The 12786-nt window shown below is 47.7% G+C and overlaps 1 protein-coding gene across 1 annotated transcript in view; it reads left to right on the top strand.

Moving 5' to 3' along the window:
* Nucleotides 1–12786, top strand: part of SIPA1L2 (signal-induced proliferation-associated 1 like 2) — a 112044-nt gene that overhangs the window by 68448 nt on the left and 30810 nt on the right. The window contains exons 14-16 of the mRNA XM_008591748.1: nt 5833–6057; nt 10120–10273; nt 12226–12445. Of these exons, the coding sequence (XP_008589970.1) occupies nt 5833–6057; nt 10120–10273; nt 12226–12445 (599 nt within the window). The remainder of the gene's footprint in view (nt 1–5832; nt 6058–10119; nt 10274–12225; nt 12446–12786) is intronic.

Genomic DNA, 12786 nt, shown 5'->3' with positions numbered 1-12786 from the left:
TCAGGCTTGAAACTCGAAATCTGTGATTCCCGCCTTCACTTTCAAGGACGAGGCGAGAATGTGTTTATGCAGGTCTGACTGTGGACAGAATTCAGCTCCTTCCGCCGCCTGCCCTGTGTCTCCACGGCCTTCTCTGGTTCAGCTCCAACTCCCTATCTGACCCTTCCCCAGACCCATCCAGAGGCCACAGGACTGGGTCAGATGTGCTGGGATTGGGTGGGGTTGGGGTGTGCTTCCAGAAGCCTGGTGACCTGGGGACACTTCTAGCGGTGACATGCTCAGGGCGTTTGGTGCTCTCGGCTCTGCCCTCCCAACTCCCCTCTTGACCTCCCCTTCCTCACCTCCACACTGATAACGGAGACGGAGTGTCACTCAGGGACATCTGTGTTACGAGGTAAAGAAAATTCCACATGAATCGCTTCATACAACCAAGGTAGTGTTTGGGCTCATGGGACCCAAACGTCCAGGGATCTCAAGGGTCTGCTTCACCCAGCAGCTCAAGTGATACCACCCAAGACCGGGTCCCCTTCCTCTTTGGGCTCCACATGACACCCCCAAAAATCTCAGCTTTCTCTTTTTAGCTATAAACAGCTGTGACACCTGCAGCCCCCCGTCCTCTCGCCTCTTGTCCCCAGGAAGAAAGCGGCAGTCCTCTAGTTTCTGCAGAAGAGACAGTCTCTGCCCCTGCAGAAGCCCCCCCCCCCTCAATATCCCCTCACACGTCCCTGGCTTTACATACTGTGGTTAGGGGTGGCATCGCCCAGGGCAGCTGGGGCTGGGGTCAGTTCCACTAGCCATGCTGCTGAGGAAGGTGACCACAGCCACTTCCCTGCAAGAAAACCAGAGTGACATCTGACCGGGAAAAGGGGACAGACACCAGACAGCAGGAATCCAGCTGTCCACCACGTCTCTGCCTTCTGTACGTTGGGGCAGAGGAGCCTAGCATGTGGGGAGTATTTTCAAAATAGACATTCTACTACTTTTTACCAGTTCTGTTTAATAATGTGACTAAAATAATATGTAAGGATCGTTGGTGAATTTGGTTACCTGACTTAATTTCAGGAACCGTTCAAAATTGTCCATACTATAAAAAGAAAAATAGTTGGGATTTTATAACCTTCTAACATCTTACTCAAAGGTTAGAAGATTTGTAAAGCAGCTGATTTCCTGATACCTCCTTAGACAGGTGTAATTGACATCACACACAGAGTTCTGTATCAGTCTTAAGTCGAATTTCTGCAGAAACTGCTTTCAGAGCATGTTCGTTTATAAGAGGTAGGGATATTTACAGGCATTTGCTATAAACATCAAATATATGTTATATGTATCAAATACACAGATGATATTTATAGGCACAGCTGCTGTGGAATGATGACTGTTGAGCGAGTGGAATCCTCTGCCACTGACTGCCCTGTGCTTGTGACTCTTAGCTTACGGTGACTTTGAAGCCACATCTCAGCCTGCGCTGTAGACTTTTGCTCAGAGTGGGATTATGTCATTAAGTGGAATCTTCCTGATGCTTCCTTCTGTGTGTCTTCCGACCTGCTCAGGAGGTGGGGGTCTGGGGAGCTGGATTTACAACATTTGCCCCGTGTTCTGTGCACACAGAGGCACCTTCCCCTGCCCGTCTAGTCCCACTGCGGTTGGTTCTGCAGAGTCTGGAATGCCAGGCCCCAGGGGGCTGTGCTTGTCCCTGGAGGTGCTGAAGCCTCTGCCCCAGGGCCTGGGGTGTGACCGGGAGTGGCCCAGACATCAGAAGTGCAGAGTAAGCTGTCTCAGGGGCTGGCTACCCGCATAGAGTCGCACTCTATCCCAAGCATTAGGAGCCTGTCACGTGCATGTGGGGACCACCAGGGACATGGCCGTCCTATACACCTGCACCTGCAACTTGTGGCTTGGCTCCTCGCACATGGTGGGCAGCTCCTGGACATCCACTGCAGGGAGGATCTAGAAAGGTACCCGATAGGAATGCACTGACCAGACTAGTAAGAGGTGCCTGGGTGACCTCGAGCAGCAGGACGAACGGGGATTGCCCATCCCAGGTCACAGCAACAGAGCCCAGCCAGCCTCTGGACTACTCTAATTGTCTAATCCTGGTTTTGCCCCCTGACAGCACTGGCACCGCGCCCAGCCCAGCGCACACACGCACACTCCCTAGCGGCCATCCAGCAGTGGATTTTGGTAGTGAGGACACAGATGACCCTGGATTGTACGGAGGAGGTGAAAGAAGGACTTAAAGCCTGTTAAGACAGTGACACTCATGAGGCGGGGCTGGCAGAGTCCTTTCTTAAGCAGGACAGGCCTGTGTCTCACCTCTCTTCTGCTGCTTAGGTCCCTTAATGCAGCAAACACAGTTTCTCCTTCCTGCGAGGGCAGGACACTTAGATAAGAGCTCAGAATACACAGCAGCATTCGTGGTAGCCTACCCAAGGTTTTTGCAACGTGAACTAAATCAACTGCAAAAAAAGGAAATAAATAAAAAATCTGTGTTCTGGATCCTCCCGTAAACAGCTCGTGTGACTCTCTGTTGTTTGTCACCAATGGTATCGCCGTGCCCTTCTCCTAGAACAAGTGACTGGAAGCTGGCAGGGTAAATCCAACATAAGAACTTTATAAAGAAAGGATTCATGACAAGTTTATTGCCAAATTTCTAGAATGTTGACCAGCTTCGGGGAAAACCTTTATAATGATGTTGCTGCCACGAAACACGGATTTGTGCCGTCAGACTCATCAAATGGCTTCAGCGCGCTTGTTCTTAGAATTATCTTTAAAATGCTTCATTATTGGGATAAAGGACATTTTAAAATCAAGTCTAATTAGAAAAATATCTTTTGCAAAAAAATGGGAAATACGTGGTTTGTGACCATGCTGTCATTATCCACTACACACTTTCAAAAATGTGTCATTTGGTCATTTCAAGGAGCGCATGTGAGTAACCTTCACAAAATGCAGCCTGTCAGCCCTACCCCAGCCTTAAACTATGAAACATCTCGGGGATCATCAAAGGCCTTGAAACTCATGGTGTTCTGGGTGGCTAGAGGCCGTGCACCGTCCTTCCTCAGGGTCTCAAGGGGAAACTAAGGCAAAAGCATTGTTGGGACAGCTGGGAGCCCAGCACAGGGACTGAGTATTAGATAACAGTATTGCACACCGGCCTGATTTCCTGCGTGCAGCAATCCCATTGCTGCTAGGTGGAGAAAGTTCTCAGGAAATGCATGCTGAAATTGCTGAAATATGGGAGGGTGATGTTTGCAACTAATTCCCCAGTGGTTCAGAGAGGAATATGTGTAGAGGTAGCGAGATAGTAACAATTAGTGTCTCTAGATGGAGGTGTGTGGACGTGTATTCTACTGTTCTGTGCCTTCTCTGTAGAACTGAAGTTTGCAACACAAGAAGCTTGGGAAAATCATACACAGGCCTGCAGAGCCCATTATCTAGTTATGGGGTTTTCGTGTTAGGAGTTCACTAACTGGTAAGTGGAAAGCGTCCCTCAGCTCTTTTCTCGGAGCCTGTTTGGCCCCACTGTATCCCCCAGGTTGCGGTGGGTGGGTTGCCTTGCTCTGCCCATGTCTGGGGTCTCACTGGGCCAAGGCTGCTGGCATGGCAGCACGGCGTCTTCCCCCAGGCCCACCATCAGGGCCTAGAGTGAGGGGACTGTGGTCATATTCAGGGGCTCCAGACCTGCCCCAGCAACTCAGTTACTCTGTAGGAGTAGATGAGGTGTTTTGTTTGATTTCTTAAGTATGGCAGTGTTTTCCAAAGTGCAAAGACCCAAAGATGGGTCCCTTTATTTTCTTTCCTGATTTCCTCTTGAGCCTCTATTACAAAGCCCATTTTAATATCATTCTTAACTTTATACTTTTCTTCTCTTGTGTGACACTTGCTTAGTACATAGGTTTTTCTGAAAAGGTGTGTGCTCGTTCTGGGTTCCAGAATAAAATAAGATTTCAGCATACCAGTGGAGCTTGCTGCCCGAGGAACCCTGTAGGAAAATCTTTTGCTAGAAAGGTTCCCACTGTGAATAATTCTTTTATAGATTGCTTTTTAAGAAATTGGCTACATTTGTATAATGCTTACCCTATACTGGGCACTGTTGTAAATGCTTCACTAATATTAACTCAGCTCATCTTTAGAGCCACCTGCTGAGGTGGATAGTGTTATTATTCCCATTTTACAGATGAGAAACCTGAGGTTAAGGAACTTGTCCAGGAGCTCTGTGGTAAGTAACAGAGCTGGCACTGGGGCCCAGGAGTCTTCACAGTGCACCTGTGTGTCAGGTTTTCTGAGCGTGAAGCTCTCCCGCCTTTCCAAAATCTGACATTAGAACTTCATTTAAATGCTGGAAGTTTTTCCTACGTATAAGGCAATTCCTAATCTCTGTTTTTACTTATTTTTTATAGAACCTTATACTATTAATCTTTCTGATTTAAAAAAAGGTCTTTAGCTCTCTGATGGGGGTCACACTATGCACTTAATTCCTCACTCAGAGGGGTAGGCTTTCTGGCTTTAGCTTAACCGCTAACGTTTAAAATGTTTATAGTTTTTTTTTTTTTTGTCTTGTTTTTTTTTACTGACCGGTAACGGGATTGCAACCCTCGGTGTCACGCCCGTACCGGAGACCGGCAACGGGATCGCAACCCTCGGTGTTGCGTCCGCACCGCGCTCAGCCAGTGAGCGGGAACCGGTCTCCACATGGAATCCGAACCCTCGGCGGGAGCGCCGCCGCCACACTCCCAAGTGGCACACTCTCCAGTGCGCCACCTGGCTGGCCCAAAATGTTTATAGTTTTGAGGAGTTCTGTCTGTTTCAGTGTTGGTACTCTTGTGTCATGCGATGACACAGCAGACACCCATGTAACTGCAACAGGTTAAGGATTGGAACGTGGCTGTCTGGACGCTGTCTGCGTCCCACCCATGCACAACCCCTTTTCTCCTCCGCTGAGGCAGCCACTAACCTGGCTTGTGTGATAATCATCCCTTCGTTTTCTTTATGTTTTCCTGAACAGCATATTTTCTAGTTTTGCCAGTTTATGAACTTTATTAAAAATGGATTCATGATCATCGTACTCTTTGTGACTTGCTACTTTCTCTACGTCATGTTTGTGAAATTACCCAAATTGTGTGTAGCCTCAGTTCATTCATTCGTAGAGTATTCTGTGTATGTGTTCATATTTATTTATTGGATATCCTTGCACTATTGATGATTTGCGTTGCCACCATTGGGGAGTTATGAAGATCAGTGCTTTCGTCACATGGTTCTGTGTTTCCTGTTGCACCTGTCCAGGGGTTTGAGTGTATACACTTAGGAGCGGAATTGCTGGATCGTGTGCTCTGCAGGTGCACACCTTCATAGTTGACACCCCACTTGTTCTGTGCGCTTTCACAAGGACACCACTGCTGCAGGTTTTGGCTAACTGTGGGTACTGTCTTTGCCCATCTGGTGAGTGTGGAATGATATGCCATGGTGGTGTGCATTGGCATTCCCCTGTGACAGCTGAGGCCGATCAAGCACCCTCTCACGTTTATTCCCCATTTGAGTTTCCTCTCTTTTGAATTGTCAATTTAAATATGATGCCTATTTTTCTAGGAGATTTCCCTGACCGTGTGTTCAATATCCTTCCTACCACAGGTGTCCAGCTCACACATGAGCAACCTTAGACTGTGGACAGTGAGCTTTCTCCCTTGCCGCATGGTCGAAAAAAGGTGACACCTGCCTCACAGACTCATGTGGGCTCCCAGAGGAGGACCGAGCAAAGCCGTGGCCGTGAACTTGGCCGTGTCCGGCACTGCCTTACTCTGATTCCATCCTGGCTTCTGTCTGTTTTCTCCTCAGTGGGTCTCACCATTCAGGAAGTCCTTCGGCACACTGCTCCAAAAACACTGGATCTCTGGACACATCCAAAGTCTACATCGTGTCTCACAGTAGCTGTCAGCAGGTTCCTGGGTCCACATCTAAGCCCTACCACAGACAAGGGACAGCGAACAAATACATCATCGGCTGGAAGAAATCAGAAGGCAGCCCCCCGCCCGAGGAGCCCGAAGTGACCGAGTGCCCCGGGTAAGGCAGTGGCTGTCCTACTAAGACAACAGTGTGCATTTCAGGGATTGACTAAGCAAATGTATTCCCCTCCCAGGAATAATCTTTTTTTTTTTTGTCTTTTTTCCGTGTCCGGCAACGGACCGCAACCCTCAGTGTCGCGCCCGTACCGGACCAGGACCGGCAACGGGATCGCAACCCTCGGTGCTGCGCCCGCCCCTCACTCAGCCAGTGAGCAGGAACCAGTCTGTATGTGGGATCCAAACCCTCGGCGGGAAAGCCGCCGCACTCTCAAGCGGCGCACTGTAGCAGTGCGCCACCGGGCCGGCCCCAGGAATAATCTTTTTTAAACCCTTGAAAAGTTGGTGTTTATATTTCTCTGTAAATGTCTTTCCTTTCCTTGATTTTTACACAAAAAATGAAATCAGTATTCTCTGTTCTTATATTCAAAAAGCTGCCTGCAATAGAAAAGCCACAGTAATGTGTGGTTGACAGTGCGAGTGTAGAGTCTATAAATGCACAAGGTCAGGGCCCTTTGAATTCCCACAGAGTTGGTGGTTTCTTAAAGTTGCTGTGGGGCCAGCCCGGTGGCGCACTGGAGAGTGCGCAGCTTGGGAGTGCGGCGGCGCTCCCGTCAAGGGTTCGGATCCCATGTGGAGACCGGTTCCCGCTCACTGGCTGAGTGTGGTGTGGGCACGTCACCGAGGGTTGCAATCCCGTTGCTGGTCCCTGATATGGGCGCGACACTGAGGGTTGTGATCCCATTACCGGTCAGTAAAAAAGACAAAAAGGGAAAAAAAAAAAAAAGTTGCTGTGTAAGTGACATCATAAAAAAAAAGGTATGTTCCCTAATTTTAGCATGCCTTCCAATTTCCCTTTCAGTTGTTAGGTTTTGCAGGGGCAGGTGGGAAGGGATGCCTTGTATCTATTTTTAAAAAGAAAAGAGAAAAAAATACCAATTGTCTGTCTTACAACATTCATGAAAACTATGCAGATGCCTCTGTTAAAAAATCGCATTCCATGAATGCAAAGCAAGGCAGGTCAGAGCTATTTAGCTATTATACAGTGTGTACTAAGGTTATTGTGTTCTGCTGTGCCGGCATGCGACACAGGAGTGTCACAGTGCAGTGTCACAGGCATGTGGTGGGTGTGCCCCCTGTGCATGGTGACTGTCCAGAGAGAGCATCTAGATTTAAACCTCGATCAATGAGATAGTATGACTTTTTTCTCTCAAAAACTGATCCATGTCTTACGTACAGTTCGCACGATATTGTCTCCTAGATTAGAAATCATTTTGGCACTAAAATTTGACGTGGAACTTGAGTTTAAGCAAAAAAAAAGTCACATCAATAATTGCAAATGGCTTATTTGAGGAAGAGTTTTATAGTGATAACTACACCTTTTTATTGTAAATGCAAATGTTAGAATGGTACATTGGTATTTCTGTCTGATAAGAGTCGTCTTCGTGTTTTACAGATGTTTGTTCCAAGCTTTTTTTACGTTCTGTGCAGTAGTGTTAGACGCGTTCCATACGTCGCCCTCAGCATCGTGTGAGGCAGAGGGCTCTCCCTGGAGAGATGTTAGCAGAGCCCGTGAGACAGTTTCCTCTTAAGAGCTGGAGTTTTTGCCTTTCCAAGTGCTAGTTTGTTTGGGCACCAATGTTCAGTGACAGGCAGCGTCAGGAATGTCCTAAGACAGGACTTGGCGTCTCTGGGTGGCAGTTTCTGCCCCTGCCAGAGGGGACTTGAGCGGGTCCCTGCTGTGGCCCCTCACCTCAGGATTCCCAAGGACCTCCATGGTACGGGGACAGGTGGCTCCTGGGCACACCTTGGAGGGAAGGGGCTGAACAAGCGACTCATAATTAGGACAGATAATGACGATGCATACTATAAAAGGATAACCTTGATCCCTAACCCTCTCTTTATGAGGAAGGTTTGTGCTTGCTGCTACCACACAGGTAGTGCTGGGATCTGAGGCTGGGGCTCCCGCTGGTGTGTCTGCGCACCTGGCAGGTGTAGCGGGCGTCCTGCTGTGTCCTGCTGCACAAAGTGTGTCTAAGGCAAGGCAATCATACAGGTCTGCACCAACTATATTTGAAGTTTTGTCAGAACAGTGTTTTATCAGCTCACTGAAAGATTTGCTTAGAAAACGATCAGCCAAGTATGTTCGGACCACTGACAACTAGGAAACATTAGCATCTCGTTGTGCACAAAACAGAAAATCAGTTGTGTTCTCCAGGAGGAGTGTCACATAGCTCTAACATCAACAGTTATTTCTTTGAAATCACAACTGTAGAACCCTCGCTGGTTATTTTCGTTAATAGAAGAATCTTATATTTTAGAATAATGTAAGCACACGAACAGACGTCTAGGGCCTCTGTGGCACCAGTCATGCTGTTCCCTCTGTCCAGATGCCCTTCCTGAGCCTCTGAGCCTGGCTTGTCCCCTCCTGAGCAAGCTTTCTACTGCACCCTCTGGCCCAGCACTTTCCACACTGACTTCCCCGGATTGGTCATGCCAGCCTGCTGTGCACACGCATGTGCCCACACAGCACACACACTCACACACACAGCCAGACTGGGGGGCCTCTGGGTGCCCCGTGTCATGCTCATCTCTGCACTCACAGAGACTGTGACAGAGTAAACCCTCAGAATATGTATGACACATCGTCGGACAATTTTTTTTTTTTTACTCCTTTAGCAGAGAAGGCTAGTGGTTTTCATTCAAACGCATATGGAAATTAGAACAGACACTGTCACCGTAATTCCAGGTATCATCTTCTTATCCAGACAGTTGTCGAAGGGACCTGGGGGTTATCCCTGCATCTTTCTCAAAGCACACAGGGCCTGCAGCTCTAGAGCATCTCCCAGCTCCACGTCTCAGGACAACAGCTGGGTGCGATCTTCATGAAAACCACATGGCTGCTTTCCCTAAGCTCTTTTGTGCACAAGCTCTCCAGTGTCTTGGGTCCTTCCTGTCACTTCCATTTTCATGTCATGCCATGCACAAACCAGCCTGATCATCAGGAATGTTTTAGAAGTTTTGAAAACCTTGTCTGCACAGCCAGGTTGTGCGTGTTAGCAGTGTTACTTCTGCTTTAAGAATGGAACAGAGAAGTTCAGGGAAACCTGTCCTATGTCAGGAGGTTTTCAGATAAATCATTCTTAATTTCAAGCTTGTGTGTGTATGCATTATTCTGATATTTCCCAGTGAGCTGCCATACTGTGACAGGATAGCCTTCTGAAATAAACAGCCATCTCAGTGGCACACGGTGGTAATGTTCAGGTCCCCTCTGTGGCTCGCTGCCAAGGGACCCAGGTTCCGAGAGTGCTGCGTTTCAGGTCGTGTGACAAAGACTGTTCACCGGCTGACGACACAGCCACGGATTCTTCCCCATGCCTTTGGGGACATTGGGTGGCTCAGGTTGCATTTTCAGAGTAAACCGTTTCAAAATGACTCCCCAGTTTTCTCCCTGGCAAGGAGCTGAACACAGTAATTCAGCCTGACAGCCTTTTGTTGTCCGTAAATACATTTTTATATACTGATGATTAAGGGAGACAGCTGCTTTATTTATCCAAACAGCTTTTTGGAATTGCTGATAATCAAACATGTTTGGCACATGCCTGAATTAATGACTGCTAAGCTCCAGGCTCCCAGGGTGACTTTCTCTCTGTTCCTGGGTACGATGGGGGCCTGGTGGTCCGGCCTCCAGAGAAAGGCTCGCTCGAGTCCCTCAAAAGACACGTGATGATCTCTGATGAATTGTTGAAGCTGTGTTTTCTGACACAGACTGGGAAAGGGAAAACAGCCTTCTTTTAAAAGTTGGCTGTTATTTTTTTCTCGTCCTGGGCTTTGGGGATCTGATGTGTTCCTGAATTATTCAGAAATCTGACATTGCAGTTGAGTCCATTTCACAAATGTGACATGGCACAGGGATTTGGAACAAATGCAGGGACAGTGAGCTGGCCGGATCACTGGGAATTATGGGCACGTGTGGGTTGTTAAAGCTGGTCTCTGGGTTTTGGTTGTCACTGCCACAGGCACTGCCTCTCCTCTCAGCTTCTGTTCTGGTTTGTTTCTGCAGGATGTACGGTGACATGGACCTCGTGTCCGCAGCCACCCAGCACCAGGCAGGGGTGGGAGATGCCACCGCAGACCCTCAACACGTTCTGTCCAAGGAAGATTTTCTGAAACTGATGCTTCCTGACAGCCCCTTAGTGGAGGAGGGGAGAAGAAAGGTTGGTGACTTTTGTGGGCCTTGGAAGTTTCCAGAAACACTCAAAACAAGTCCAGAGACACTTGAGGGTTTCCAGAGTATTCCTACATGTACATTCTCTCATGACTTTACCATCAGGGAGCCAGGCCAGGTATGAAGGGAGCTTTCTGTCTCGGATAGAGCTGACAGGCTGCTGAGCCTCTGATCCCAGCTCCAGTGATGATCAGCCACGTTGTGTTTCGCAAGTGACCTGGCCTCCGTGTCCTCATTAGAGAAAAGGCGATCATAATAACTTAATTGCCACGTTAGAGGGAGATAAGTGACCTGCGAGGAGCCTAGTGCAGTCCCTGGAGGTAACTGGTGATCGTGAACAGTACTGATGAAATTCACTCCACCTGACTTCTAGATTACTTATCTCGGTTAGATTTAGTTTATGCATTAACATTACAGGCTCTTCAGCCACTTTGTTAGCTAATGCAAAGTATTAAAAGGGACTTACAGCTCATTTAGCCCAATCACCCCTTTTTGCAAGTAACTGAGGCCCCGGATGGTGAATTGTGAAGTCCGCACAGGTATTTGGTGCTGGAGTCAGGAACGGGATCTGCCTCTCCACTTCTAACCCAGAGCCCCCTCTCGTTCAAATGAAAAGGAAAACAGGCATCAGGCATTGCCATATTGACCGTGATCAGGGGAAACAGCAAGGCTTTGTGTTTCTCTCTTCCCTATGCTGCAACAAGGCCGCAATTAACCTAATTGTGCTCTTAGCACAACAGTAATTAGACACCACCTCAAAGCAGCTTTAGTCTAATGGGCCTGTCATCGTGTTCTGAAAAACCTGCTGGTCTAGGGTGAAAAGGGACAGTGACTCTCTTTTTCTTAACTTGTATCAAGTCATGAATGTGATACTGTGTGCGCTCAGATGCAAAGGCAGGCTGTCGCACTTAGAGCGCAAGTAGCTTTTCTTCTGGTAGGAATGAACATCTCCATGTGTCTTTTTCCTTCTGAGACAAATCACCTCCTTTTTCATGGTGCAAATTTAACTCCGTAGCTCTGGCACATTGCAGTCCCCATCCATCAGCTGGAAGACTTAACAGCATGGAAGGAACACGTACAATAGGAATATTTTTAGCCGCCTTGCCGCATTCACAAATGTAAATAGCCATTTCTTTGTTTGACGTGAACGTTCTGGTTTTCACTATTGTTTGTGTAAAAGGGACATGGTTCAGAATGTGCAGGAAATAGTTGGAAACTCAGGTTTGATTTAACTTCTCTTGCATATTTGACTACTTGCTGCTTTGGTAAGAATTTTTCTTCCCCTGTCTGTGATTTACCAGACAATAATTTTAATGCCTCCTTGAAATATGGTTGTGATCCATTATCATAACTAGGTTTTCGACAACTGTCGTACCGACTTTTGCGAGTGATACTTTCCAGTGGACAGGAAGATTTTGCTGGACTGATGCCATGTTTGTGAGCCTGTTTATAGGGCCCAGAAAGCTTCGGTGTTCAAAATTAGTTTTATTAATATTTACATTCGATTGAACTTCACATGTAGTTGATCGGTACAGAAATTGCCTAATATTAAAATGTAGTCATTTCAGATTAAAATCAAGCCAGCACTCTGTGTGGTTTTGAATAACTATTGCCTGAAATGGCAGCCTTATGTATTTTCAGGGCCTGTCAGTGCTACAAGGTTATGGAGGTTCCATTTAACGTATCAGACTTAATAAAGCTGTGCATGTCTCATTTGTGATAATATTGCACAGAATGTCAAAGGAGGAAAACATTAAAATCCAATAACTGCACTGAAGCCCTGGTGCGCTTGCCTTGATCACCCACGTGGCTGGTTTAGCATCCCTGAGCTAACAGGGAAAGCTCAAAGCAGCTGTCACCGTAACAGGTGAACCCACCAGACTTAGATAAATTTCATGCTTTCAGATTTTAATGTCTCTCCCTATTTTGTGCAAACCCTAGTTCTCATTGTATGGGCACCTGTCCCCGAGGAGGTCACTGTACCGCACCCTCTCTGACGAGAGTGTCTGCAGCCATCGCAGAGGGTCCTCCTTTGGCAGTTCCAGGAGTTCCATCCTTGAGCAGGCCCTGCCCAACGACATCCTGTTCAGCACCACCCCGCCCTACCACAGCACCCTGCCTCCGCGGACCCACCCTGCACCCAGCATGGGGAGCCTCAGAAGTAAGTAAGGAGTCTCTGCCCCCTGGCCAGCTCCAGGGGGGCTGGTTGGATGGCTCCTGCCTCAAGGGATCTTCCAATGGTGCATCTCCAATGCAAGTGTGGGGGGTCGTTTTTGGTTTTTTTAGAATACATATCATTTGGTTCTGTGTTTTTTTTTTAAAGTAATTTTCAAATATAATATAAACCCCAGAGTGGACATTTTCAAAGAGTTTGGCAATGCCACCTATTTTGAGAGATAGGGAAAAACCTGTATTAGATATTTTTATCAAATCAGATGGTGATTTCTGGGCCGGCCCGGTGGCGCACTGCTACAGTGCACCGCTTGGGAGCGCGGCGGCGCT

This window comes from Galeopterus variegatus, unplaced genomic scaffold (genome assembly GCF_000696425.1).
Source record: "Galeopterus variegatus unplaced genomic scaffold, G_variegatus-3.0.2 Scaffold7248, whole genome shotgun sequence".
Taxonomy (NCBI): domain Eukaryota; kingdom Metazoa; phylum Chordata; class Mammalia; order Dermoptera; family Cynocephalidae; genus Galeopterus; species Galeopterus variegatus.
The sequence above is the reverse complement of the archived record's forward strand: the minus strand, read 5'-3'. Positions and strand labels throughout refer to the sequence as shown.